Below are 13,959 nucleotides of genomic sequence, written 5' to 3'. Positions count from 1 at the left end.
TCCCGGCTTCTTCCTCCCGCACGGCGGCGGTTTGGCCAAGCCGGCAGGCCGAGGCCGCTTGGCGGGCCCCGCTCACCTTGTTGATGCGTTTCAGCGCCATCCTTCCTTCTGCGCGGGGGGAGCGTCGCGGTGAGGGCGGTGGTGGTGGGTGGCCGCCGCGGCCGGGGGGTCACTCGAACTGCGCCTCCTTCGCCTCCGCCTCGTCGGGCCTGTCTGCGCCGCCGCTGCCGCACTCCCTCCCTGCGGGTGGGGGATGGAGTCGCTCGCTCGCTCGCCGCCTGCGTTTTTCTCCTTCCTCCGGAAACAGCCGGGGGCGCCCGCCCGCACCGAACGCCAGCCGCGACGTCGACGGCGCCGCCTCTTTCGATCGGCGGATGTCTCCCGACGAGCCTCTCCGGCAAAAGGGCAACGACGGCTCCGCGGCTACCTCCTTCGGAGAGGAACAGGGGAAGAGCGCGGTTAAACTCAGGCTCAACAGCCACCGCCGTCGCCGGCGAGGCCAAGGAAAGGGCGGAGCTAGATATAGGTCCCGCCTCCTCCGCCACCGCCCTCCCCCCTGGGGCGGAGGCGGGCTTACAACGCGCGCCCGCGTGATCTCCCGCCCCTCAGTGCCTTCCGATTGGTTGAGTCCAGCAACGCTCAACTGCCGCTATAGGAAAGGAGACCGCGCGCTCGTTCGGTGGAGCGAAAGTGGGAAACGAAGAGAGAAAAAGGGGGGGTTAGAACATTCGCGCACGCGCCCTTCGTCATATTTACTTTTTTTCTTCGGCATTAAGCAAAAAAAGGGAAGGCGCACAAATGTCTTCGCTAAAGCTCTCGCGAGATAAACAGCGCTTATCTTCTGGTGGGGGGGGGGAAAAATCCCCGGCTTCGCTCATCGCCAAGGAACGCGGAATGCGCGCGTCGAAACGTGAGCACATGGACGCGCACAGCCCTCCCACCCCACCCCCGGCTTCTTCCCTCTGCCGGAGCGTCTCCGCTTTTTCCCCTTGCCTCCTGCGCGACAATTAGCGACGGCCTCCTCGAACACTTACAATCCTGCTGCCGTTAGATTCGGGATGAAGCGCGTGCGCGCTTTCGGCCGCCTCCAGCAAATACGCCGCTCGGCCCTCTTCTCCCTTTCGGGATTGCGCACTAGGTGAATGGCCGTCACAGCCGGATCTATTTAACGAGGCAGGTCTGGCCCTGTATCCCTCCGCACAGCTCGGCTGGGTCTGCGGGGCGTCTGTCGTTTCGTTGGATCAGCCTCCCCCCCCCCACTCTAAATGGGATGCTACCTGCTGACGGTTACGCTTCTCGGTATATCCAGACTCTTCGCGAGCTGGTTGACTTGAGTAAATCTTAATAAAGTTCAGAGGCTGGAAGTGACCAAAATTAAGGTGCCCCTTTTAAAAATCTGGAAATTGTTTTTTTTTCCAACCCTGATTCGAGCATATTGAACTTCTGGAAAATTATATACAAGATGGGACTGCATTTGAACCCTATAATAGATTACACTCAGAAAGAATAAGCTGCTGGCCTAGAAATCGGGAGACTTGAGTTGTACTGAGACTGCACCTTTAAATTTAAAGCAGTAGCCCAAGCTGTTTGGCTAAATTTATTTCAATTTTCTATATATCCCACTTCTTCCTAGGACTGAGTGACAGCGACTGGCCCAAAATCACTCTTCTGTGCTCAAGGCAGGACTAGAAGATGGATCTCCCCACTCCTTAATCACTTTGTGAAATTGCTTTATTTTTTACTATAATTTTATATTCCCTAGCCCTAGATCAACCTATCCCTGAAAATTTACAATAAATACAAAAATTATATTTAAATACATATATGTAGAATACAGATTGTTACTCAATCAGCCAAATGATACCAGTATAATGCCAACATACTTGTTCAAATAAAATTTGGCCCTATGGAGAACTCAAAAAAAAAATTGCCAGCAGAGCTTCTGTGAACATGTTCCAAAGAATGGGCACAAAACAGGGAAAGAGTGCCTTTAGTCCCATATCTTTTGAATTCCCAACATCCCTTCATTAACACACAGGCTAGAAAGATTCTGGAAAAGGTCATCTCAAAGGTATCCTAGAGCCAAGGTATAAGTCAAAACCAGCAGTTAGAAATGGAGCCAGTTGGCAATTCATGCATCAAGCAAAGAATAAGCTCTATGTTTGAGGATCAACTCTTACTTGCTGTAATCTTGGTTACTACATTTTGTAGCAACTGTAGTTTCTGAATAATTTCCAAGGCTGCCCCCAGAGACTCTGTTACAGTAATCTAATCATGTAGTAATATGGTAATGAGTTACTGTTCCCCGGGTATCCTGATCTAGGTAGAACTGGAAGTGGTATATTAACCTCAGCTGGATGAAAGCCCTTCTTGATTCAGTTTTCATCTGCAGAAGGAAGACTCCCAAATTGCACATCCGCTCCTTCAGCAGGAGAGCAACCCTCATTTACAACCCCACCAAGAACCAAGTTATTTCTAGACAAATACATTTGCTGGACTTTAGTTTGCACTTGTTTCTACCCATCATAACACAGCCTCCAGATACCAACAGCATTTCTGATTTGGCCTGATATCAGTAATGGTGATAGCTCACCGGATTGATGGATGACCTCTACCCTGTTGAGCTGCAGTGTATCTAGTAATCTACAACGCATGTACACACAAACATACACACTCTGAAACCAGGGCTACTACAAAATGGTGCCTCCAACTCCCAACCATGTAGGCAGTTCAGTAAGATCCATGATCAACAATATAAAAAGCTACTGAGGTCTAATAGGGAAAACCAGAATAGAATAGAAGGGGAGGGGAGGGGAGGGGAATAGGAATAGAATCTGGAAGGGACCTTGGATGACTTCTAGTCCAGCCCCCTGCTCAAGCAGGAGAACCTATACTGTCTCAAACAGGTGAATGTCTTCTTAAAAATCCCCAGAGATGGAGCGCCCACGATTTTTGAGGGTAAGCTGTTCCACAGTTGATTGTCCCTGACTGTCAGAAAGTTTCTCCTTAGTTCCAGGTTGCTTCACTCTTTGATCAGTTTCCAAGCATTGTTTCTCCTTTGCTCTGGTGAACAACCTGGCCCCCTCTGCCTTGTGGCAGCCCCTCAAATACTGGAACACTGCTATCATGTCTCCCCTATTTCTTCTTTTCTTTAGACTAGCCAAACCCAAGTACCGTAGCCATTCTTTGTATGTTTTAGTCTCCAGCCTTTGATCATCTTAGTTGCTCTTCTCTGAATTTTTTCCAAACTCAACATCTTTTTTGTGATATGGTGACCAAAATTGGCTGCAGTATTCCAGGTGTGGTCTTAATGGGTTTTATAAAGCAATAATAATACTTTGTGTGATCTTGATTCTATGCCTCTGTTTATGTGACTCAGGATTCTATTAGCTTTTTTGGTTGCTGCTACACACTGCTGGCTCATAGTCAAGTGATCGTTCACTAGGACTCCAAACTCACATTTACTGTTTTTAAGCCAGGTCTCGCTCAATCTTTACTTGTATTTTTGGTTTTTCCTGCCTAAATGTAAGACTGCTTTTCTCCACATTGAAACTCATTTTGTTGGCTAGGGCCCATTGTTTAAGTTTGTCAAGATCTTTTTGGATCCTGAGTTTGTCTTCTGGGGGGTTGGCTACTCCTGTCATTTGGTGTCATCTGCAAACTTCAGTGTTTCCATTTCATTTTCAATTATGAATCCAGATTAAAAGAATCCTAGATACAGTAATCTATTTCATTTACTAATGTCTTCTGAAACTGAACCTCCTTATCTTTTGTACAATTTTCCCCCAAAAGGGAAAACTCTACCAGGGCAATAGCTGCCTAAGTTGAATCAAGAGATGGTTTCTTTCAAGGCCGTGGCATCATGTCCTCTTTTAACTTATCATGGAGAAAGTTTCCTTATTTCAAACCCCTCTGTTATTAGTATCCTTATCATCTTTCTATTAGATCAAATAAATTTCCTATAGGATGTTATTTTGCCAATAATAATTAATTTGTTCAGTAATTGAGGTTATTTGGACAGATCATACAGTTATAGACTTTCTAAAAAAATAGCAAAATACGTTTCAGGTAAAAATTTAAGAGACAATTTTTAACAATATGGTAATTTGATAACCAATGCAAACAAATAAGGTTAAGGCCCTTACTGGGGTTATTTTAACAAAAAGTAGATATTATCTTAAATGCTATTGTGGATTTCTTGACTGCAGTAGCAGGTTAGATTGTTAAGTCATAACAACCTTCCAGGTTCTTTTTAATTGGCAACCTTTAATATTACTTCCCGTTTCAGATATATTTAGTGTAACATTTGAAGTAAATTTTTGTTATGACTATACATGTGAGTTCCAAATATGGAGGCAGACCCATATTTTGTTTTGTTGTTCTCTAAAATGGGTTGGCAAAAATGCAAGCCTTAGTTTAAACCTAGACTTCTAGCAGCAGCAGTCTCTTTCCCATGGCAGCCTGTGGATGGATGGATAGATGAAAATAGGCATGCTCCATTCATTTTAATTATAGTTCTATCTTCTGCCCTTTAAATACAATGCTCATATGCAATACCCTCATTCCTGGGACTGAACTTGTGGAAGGAGAATATATACCTTATACAGTCCTTCTCATCACTCTACAACAGTCATAATTCCTATTCTTTAGGGATCTAAGGATACAACAGATTAAATTATATTCAAAATACTTTTATACCAATTCTAATTATTTTAAAATCTGGTTTCATGATTTTTAGCCATTTTTAGGTGCTATAAAGAAAAAGTTAGTTAGCACATGGAATAAATAAAACATTTACATCTTTAAGTTTTTCTACAATGAAATCAGTAGTACATAAACAATTCCATTGTGAAGATTCAAGGTTCAAGTTATGCATGATTTGCAATAAATGTCTTCTGAAAAATAGTTTATCCTGAGGCAGGCAAGGTAAATACCACTAATTCCTGAAATACATATAGATGTAGAAGTTTAGGCAGCCATTACTCATCTTTCAGCTGATGCAACCCCTCCTCCCTCAAGGTGATACATCCAACAGAAGTACAGAGTTTAGTTTCTTGAGTTTCCACCTAGTTAGCTGCGTCAGCTACTTTGAATAATTTTGAAATTGTTTTAATTTTTAAAAATCCTCTAGCTTCATCTTTATTTAGAAGATTGCCTCTAGGGTCTTCATGGATCACACAGCATTCTTAGAAGTTAAAACCATTGGGTGGCAGCAGTTCATTCTGTAATGAGCCTTGGTGGAGCAGTGGGCTAATGCCTCCTTACGTAATACCAGCTGCCTGCAATTAGTGCAGGTTCAAGTCCCACCAGGCTCAAGGTTGAATCAGCCTTCCATCCTTCCGAGGTAGGTAAAATGAGGACCCAGATTGTTGGGGGCAATAAGCTGACTTTGTAAAAATGCCGCTGGGGGGGCGGCAAAAGCCCTAATAAGCAGGCATATACATAGAATGAAGGCTATTGCTAAGCACATTGATTTGTGCAGTGCTTTTTTTGTAAAAGAAAAAGGTGCCGGAACTCACACATGTCATACAACCCGCCTTGCCTACCCTACAAGGTTCCATCCAAAAAAGGTGCCGGAACTCCGTTCTGAGCGTTCTATGACAAAAAAAGCCCTGGATTTGTGCTTCTTAGATTGTAAGCCGCCCTGAGTCTTCGGAGAAGGGCGGGAGATAAATGGGATTTTTTTAAAAAAATTGAAATTATATGTATATGCAGGAGAAATAAAGGTGGATAGAGAACATTCCAGGGATGGGAGAAAGGAACCTCACGACTTTGCTTCCTGGCAAGTGTACTCTGACTGGTCATGTAATCTATGGCAACTAGTTTATCAGAGCACTCCTACTATGTTCACCAACCCAATGTATCCCTACCTTAGAGGTTTCAGGCAAACCACAGACATGAATAATTGGTTAACAATGAAAAGATTAGTCCAGCACTCATTTTGCAGCCCCAGTGCATCTGACAACAAAACCATACATTTTCATAATGAGTCACATTTTATGAGATGGGCAGCTATATAAATACTGTATGAATGAATGAATGAATAAGATTTTCCTGTTTTCTTTAAAAAGTTAGGGGCACAATAGATATCTAATATAGAAACTTAAAGCACCCATTTTGTTGCTTTAAACCCCACTCAAACCCCAATCTCCTTCCCACAAAACACCAGCAATTTTACCCTATGTATTCAGTCTAATACTATTATCCATTTCTTGGTCAATTTTCTAAGAATCATTTTAGAGCTGTGGGGCCCAAATTGGGCATACGTTATATACGGTATGTGCTTTTTCTATGAGCTTTTTGGTGTATAGTACTCTGTATCTCTTTACAATGAATAGTGTATATAGCACATCCTTCAGTCCTTGTTTCAACCCTTCCCCTACAAATGATGTCATGTGTTTATTTAATTCTACATTATAACAGAATTGTGGAAGAGTAATATTCAAATGAATGTTCATAATCATTTAGCAGTAAAGCAGGTGAATACATGTCAAGAATGGCAATTCTAACGACTAAGAACATATCTCCCATTATATTTGGCTTGACTAATACGTATTAGTAATCACTGCAGGATGCACATGTGGATAGTAAGTCATCCTCCAAACGTGGGCAATGCCACCATTGAATCATTTACATTAGGAGAGAGAGAATGTGAAGTAGCCTTTTTTTGTGACTCAGATGTCATTTTGCAGGAATGTGGTCCTTGGGCATAGCTACTTGACTATGACTTACCTAAAATAAGGACTTATGTAACAAAGCATATCTGCATGGCAATGCTCCAAGAGACATCCTGGAAAGGTAATAAAATATTTGGTAGAGTAAAATAACAAATTATGGCTTGGTAACAAAAACTTTTTAATACTATATTCTTGATTTCTTTTTTCTTAATAGAATAACCTTTAATTCACAGCTGTTGTAGCATGACTTTGAAAAATTCAGAATTTGTTTTGAACAATTAATATTTTCAGCACTTCTATTTACTAAAGTTTGAGTTTATTGAAGCAGACCAGGAAAAAATGCTTTGGCAGAGGAAATCTGTTCTTGGCTTTTCTGACTATCCCTCTTGCTATTTTTTTTAATAAATGAAAGATCTCTCTAACTTTGGATGGTTTTATGGATAAAAATGCTATTCTTTATCACCGTTGTCTGATTCATCCAGTGTTTGTTTAGCCTCATGTTCAAAAGATAAAGAATAAAGAATAGAGTACATAAAATGAAATGTGTAAAGAATAGAATACACCTGCTACCTAAGAACATTGTAGTAGGCACAGAAGATAATATAATTTAAGATAGAATTCCAAAATGAACAACTGATAGCTTGCTAAAATAAAATATGTCTTGTTTTTCAATCTATGGCTTGAAATGTTTCATATTTAATTAGAATCACTTTCTGTTCTACAGTTGCAGTTAAAGTAAAATTAATCTTATATTGTCTACAGAGGTTGTCTTAATTATATAACAAATATATGTCAAGTGGTTAAAATTAGATCAACATTCAATTAGCATTAAAATATTTTACATGACAGTGAGTCCACAGGGAGAATTGTATATAATTTCTCTCAACTGCAATTATGAGGCTCAAAAATTCTTAACATTGTGTCTCAGATATGTAGTTATCTTACATAGGTAAAGGTAAAGGTTCCCCTGCACATGTGTGCTAGTCGTTTCCAACTCTAGGGGCCGGTGCTCATCTCCGTTTCAAAGCCGAAGAGCCAGCGCTTGTCTGAGGACGTCTCCGTGGTCATGTGGCCGGCATGGCTAGATGCCAAAGGTGCACGGAACGCTGTTACCTTCCCACCGTACTGGTCCCTATTTTTCTACTTGCATTTTTACGTGCTTTTGAACTGCTAGGTTGGCAGAAACTGGGAGAGTAACAGGCGCTCACTCTGTTACGCGGCACTCGGGATTTGACCCACCAAACTGCCGACCTTCTGATTGACAAGCTCAGTGTCCTAACTTACTGAGCCATACTCTAAATACAGAAAATAGAATGTTTACAAAATGGTTTATAAACCATTATGATTTATGATTCAACATGAACATCAGGCTAATTATGGTATACTGTATATCAGGCCACTGCTTTTATTTAATCTAGTAGGTGGTGTTTCTCTTTTATAATTAAATTCTGAGAATAACTGGAAAGTGCCAATTTAATTGGTGGCTAAAAATGGAGGTTTTCAGTGGAACCTGTGTTATCTATCATTTGTTAAACTTTCACCCCACCTTTCTTCAAAGAACTCAAGGTGGAATGCAAAAATTCCTTCAGAGTCATTTCCAAGGAATGGTCATCCTATGAGGTTGATCAAGTTGTGGATAGAACCTAAGTTTTCTACAGCAAATAAATGTTGCTGTTTCTCTATCATTGTCATTATCTATACCTTTCTATATCTATATGCCTATATCTATGCCTACCTGTCTATCATTCCTACATACTCCTATTTAATTTTATTTCACCTGACACAAAAGCAGTTGTCATATGGTATTTGGACCACAGAACTGGCCTGCAATTATGGGGTCTCCTCAAATATCACTAAAAAAATGTCTCCTTGTTAATTCTCCTCCAATATTGCCTAAAATCATAAAAGGCTACAGCCCTTTAATAGGTTTTTACCAATAGACTAAACATCAAAGGGACAACTTTGTAGATGCTATTACTTCAAGAATACAGTTTGAAACATTTTTGCCAAGTTATTTCACTGAAATTCAGTATTCAGTATGGCCTGTATTTCTACTGCTATATTTGTTAAATTACATTTTTTGTGATTGAAATAACGAATTCAATCCCTGAAACTTTACAGAAAAATATTGCAGTTGACTGAGATATTCATATGCCAGGTAACAATTTTATGGCCATATAAAATTAGATAAATAAATTCAGGGCACAGGTGCAAAACATATAAATTGGATACAGATTTTAGGGGAAATAATGGAGGTAAGTTTATGCATTCATTTTCTCTACTTATTTTCAAAATATGTTCCTAGTTCAGGATTATAATGAGCTATAATGTTGCAGTACATAATTACATTTAAAACACATTTGAAATATATAATTAGATAGATTAGATTAGATTAGATTAGATTAGATTAGATTAGATTAGATTAGATAGATCTTCACTGCATATGAAAGTTACTAAGATATATAATCACACCACCTGCTGGTAGTAATACAATACTGTATTTGCTTCACTGTACAAAGAAATGGACACTTGCCTGGCTGGCTGTTTTTGTACGTACATACATACATACATACATACATACATTTATTTATTTATTTATTTATTTGATTGATTGATTGATTGATTGATTGATTTTTATATACCGCCCTATTCCCGAAGGACTCACGGCGGTTTACAGGGCGAATTAAACAATACAAATAAATACAATTAAAATAGAATTAAATTAAGACTAGCCCACAATTAAAACAAATTAAAATTTAAAATTTAAAGTTAAATTAAAACCCCCTCAGTCCAGGCCAGAAAGATCAAATAACCAAGTTTTCAGGTCCCGGCGAAACGAGCGAAGGTCCGGGGCAGTCTGAAGTTCCACCGGCAGTTCATTCCATAGGGCAGACGCGCCCACAGAGAATGCCCTCGCTCTTGGAATCACCCGCCGGCATTTCCTAACCGGCGGAACCCTAAGGAGGCCCTCCCTGTGGGGGCACACAGGACGATGGGAGGCTGATGCTGGCAGCAGGTGCTCCCTGAGATAATCTGGACCCATGCCATTTAGGGCTTTATAGGTCATCATCAGCACCTTGAATCTCACCCGGTGGGGAACTGGAAGCCAATGCAGCTCTCGGAGAAGAGGTGTTACATGAGAGTATCGGGAAACTCCCATTACTTAACTCCATTTAGCCTTCAAATCTGGTCTAAATCATCAATGGCAACTGGTTCAAGTTCCAGAATGCACATGACCTCACATAACCTTTGATTAAAGAGCTGTAAGAAGGAAGAATAAGGTGGTACATTCTATGGCCATATTGAATAGAACAGGAATTTCGGATGTTGCACTGGGTACACTACATTCTACAATATAATAGGGGGTTTTTTTGCATTGATTTTGAATACTTTGAAAACCTAATCCTCTAAGAAAATTAACTAGGAAAATTAATTAGGAATGTAATAATGCTCCTTAGCTAAATCCTATTGTTTTTCCTGATTTCAAAACTTCTATCTCTTCCAAGTTTTTTCATTTTATATACGGTAAGCTAAAACTTAGTGAACGGAAAAGTGGTGTGGCAGGGGAAACTTTCTGCTCAGGATGTTCAATGTGTCCCTGTGCTGAGAGAAGTTGACAGGAATTTATTTCAAGCATTTTCATTGGGCTGCAGAATCAAGAAGAGAGAAGAAGTAAGAGGAAAGAGAAAATAAAAATATGGGACCATTGACTGGGATGAAGACTTTGCTATGTTCCAAATTGCGATGTCCAGACTGCTAGCCTTTTACAACAAATTCTAGAACAAGCCATGGGTTGCAATAAAACACAGCTGTTTTGATTTGGCTGTCATCCAGGAAACACGCATTGAGAATGAACAGCAGCTTAAAAGCAGAGGAAGAATACCTGGATATGATGTCTTAGGTGCTATTTTTCATCAAACTTATGGTCTGATAACATACCTGCGTAATAACATTGAAAACGCATATTTATTGGAAACAAGCAGTGAGGATAACATCCACACTATCACAATTAAGATTGGAGACACCCAAGTTATGAACATCTATAAGCCCCCTACTATCTCTTGGCCTAACACAGTTCTTCCAAGGATTCCACACCCGGGCATCTATATAGGAGATTTCAATAGCCACCATACCCAATGGAGATATATGCTTAATGATACTAAAGGCGAGACCCTCTGCGAATGGGCAGAGCAGAACAACCTATACCTAGTTTTTGATGCTAAAGATCGAGGTACTTTTAAATCAGCTGCATGGAAGAAAGAGTATAACCCTGACTTATGTTTTGTTACACAAGATAAAACAAAACCTGTACCTGCCTCTCGGCAAGTGCTACCAACCTTCCCCCATAGCCAACATAGACCTATTATCATTAAGACAGGAATAAAGATACCTATTATCAGATCTATACCCCGACCAAGGTGGAACCTGAAGATGGCCAACTGGGAAAAGTTTACGATGGACCTTGAGAACACAATAGGACATATCCCGGCAGTTAGTAAAAGCTACTATCACTTTGTCGGAGCAATCATGTCATCGGCTAAAAAATCCATCCCACGTGGCTTCCACAAGGAATTTATCCCAGGATGGAATGAAACCTGCGAAAACCTATACCAAAAACATCTAGAGAATGGTGATGTTGAGATAGCCGATGAACTTCTTCATAACCTTGACCTGGCACGCAGGCAGAAATGGGAGCAAACTACGTCTGGACTAGACTTTAAACACTCAAGCAGGAAGGCATGGAGCCTACTGAAAAAATTGAGAGGAGACCAACCAGTTCAACGCAAACAACAAGAGGTTACTCCAGATCAAGTAGCAACTCGAATTGTCAACTTGAGTACCCCATGATAAGAAACATACTAAATTAGTGAAAAGAGAACTAAAGCACTTAAAAATTTTGTGCTCACCTAGCCAGGAATATGCTCGACCCTTCCAAGTGGCTGAAATAGATACTGCCCTGAAGAATGTCAAAGCTGGAAAATCTCCTGGTTTTGATGGAGTAATGCCTGAATTTATCATCCATTCTGGGCCTTGTACAAGAGAATGGCTGGCAAAATTCTACACAGATATCCTAACTTCCAGTAAGCTCCCTCCAGAATTTAAGAGAACCAAGGTAATTGGCATATTAAAACCTGGAAAAGAAAGCAACAAGCCAGAAAACTATCGCCCCATTGCTCTGTTAAGTGTCTGTTATAAACTACTTGAAAGGTTGATACTTAACAGAATTGGACAGAAAATTAACGAACAAATACCGATTGAACAGGCTGGGTTTAGATCTTTTTGGAGCTGTGCCGATCAAGTCCTTAGTCTTACTAGCCACATTGAAAGCAGCTATCAGAATAAACTGAAAACATCTGTTGTATTTGTGAATCTCACAGCAGCATACGATACAGTGTGGAGGGATGGTCTATTAAGCAAATTCCTCCACGTTGTCCCTTGTAAGACCATGGGCCGCTGAATAAATAACATGCTCTCAGCAAGGACCTTTCAAGTCATCATGGGCGATAAAATTAGTAAGCAAAGACATCTGAATAATGGACTCCCTCAGGGCTCTGTATTGGCCCCATCCTTATTCAACTTATCTATTTCCGATATACCACCCACGCTATCAACAAAGTTCTCTTACGCTGATGACTTGGCATTAGCATATAGCCACAAGGACATCGAAGTTACAGGAGGTGTACTTACAGCCGACCTTACAACTCTGAGCACATACTTCCACCAATGGAGGTTAATCCCAAGTGTAAGACAGTCACATCATGTTTCCACCTTAATAATAAACTGGCAAAAAGAGAACTCAATGTATACCTAAATAACAAATTGCTCCCATATGAGGCAACTCCAAAATATCTGGGGGTCACCTTAGACAGGACCCTGTCTTTTAAAAAACATATTCAGAATATGGCTGCCAAGGTTAACAGCAGAAACAACATTCTGCAAAAACTATGCGGAACAACTTGGGGAGCTTCAGCTCCAATTCTTCGATGCGCAGCCCTTGGGCTTTGCTACTCTGTAGCGGAATGCTGCGCACCTATATGGATAAACAGCTCACATACAAAACTTGTTGATGTTCAACTCAACCATACGATGAGATTAATTACTGGGTGCATAAAATCTACACCTATTCACTGGCTACCAGTTCTTAGCCACATACTTCCCCCGCGCTTACAACGACAAGAAGCTCTCATTCGGGAGTATAGTAAGATCCTGCTAAACTCCTCTCTATCCATTCATGCCTATACCTCTGATCTCTTAAGATGTCGATTAAAGTCAAGAAATCCACCACTCCTCACAGCGCTTAAGCTGCTGGCCGAACATCAGAGCACTATACAAAAGTGGATGGAAGCATGGAGTAGCTATACCTCCCAAGATATTTCTGAGCATATTAATCCTAATAGTATACCTCCAGGATTTAATCTACCCTGACACATATGGGTGACATACAATAGAATTAGAATGACTCATGGGGTGTGTGCCGATTCTCTGTATAAATGGGGAAAGACACCTTCAGCACAACGTGATTGTGGGGCTCCCCGACAGACTATCCAACATATAGTGAGGGAATGCACTAATAGAAGATACCCAGGAGATTTTAAGGACTTCCTCTGCGTAACAACGGCAGCTACTGACTGGATCTCCAAACTCGACATTAAACTCTGAAATGTTATTTCTGTTTTCCTCTTAGGTTTTATAATTGCTTCTTTTTTAAAAAAAATTGTTTTAACTGTTCTAACTTGTAAATATGAAGTGCTTTTAATTCTGTGTGTGACCAGCCATACGCTAAATAAATAAATAATGTGATTCTTTCATTTTAGCTCTAAGGTACTCTAAAGTTTAAGAAAATGTGTGAATTCCAGCAAAGACTTTATTAAGAAGAAATTTCCTATTGGGTGCAATTTGATCTGCCTCATCCTTTACTTATGGTAAGTTGAATAAATTAGAGTTTGCAGAATTTGCACAACATACTAAACCATATTTACTATGAAGTAATAAGGTTCAAGTAGCATATTATATAAAAACATAACAATTCGTCTTCCCAAATTTAGTGAAATTATAAAGTTATATAGAAAATTCATTTTGAGATATTGAGTGAAAATTGTCATCATGGGTTTTCACAGGAGTTCAAAGAGGCAAATGACAATAAAGAGGAAGTGTACTAAAGTAATTGTGTAAACAAACGTATTCATGTCCTTAGGGCAGACGCTGATCAAGGTAGCCATAATCCTGATAGCGTAACTGCGTATATTCCCCCGGCGACTGTCTTAAAGAGGAATGTATTAAA

At 40.4% G+C, this 13,959-nt stretch overlaps 1 protein-coding gene across 4 annotated transcripts in view; it reads right to left on the bottom strand.

Moving 5' to 3' along the window:
* The window catches only part of UBE2D3 (ubiquitin conjugating enzyme E2 D3), a 36,158-nt gene extending 35,003 nt beyond the window's left edge, over positions 1-1,155 (bottom strand). Inside the window, exons 1-2 of one of the 4 annotated variants that reach the window (XM_081332586.1) lie at positions 1,035-1,155; positions 77-430 (exon numbers count right to left, since the gene is read on the bottom strand). In XM_081332586.1, the coding sequence (XP_081188712.1) occupies positions 77-100 (24 nt within the window). In that variant the 5' untranslated portion in view covers positions 101-430; positions 1,035-1,155. Of the gene's footprint in view, positions 1-76; positions 528-577; positions 719-1,034 lie in introns of those variants that run through there. The other 3 variants (XM_081332587.1, XM_081332585.1, XM_081332588.1) reach the window with 3 other exon arrangements.
* Between the last annotated feature and the right edge of the window lie 12,804 nt (positions 1,156-13,959).

Source organism: Vipera berus, assembly GCF_964194415.1.
Source record: "Vipera berus genome assembly, chromosome: 7".
NCBI lineage: Eukaryota > Metazoa > Chordata > Lepidosauria > Squamata > Viperidae > Vipera > Vipera berus.
Note: the sequence above shows the minus strand (reverse complement) of the source record. Positions and strands in the feature narration are given on the sequence as shown.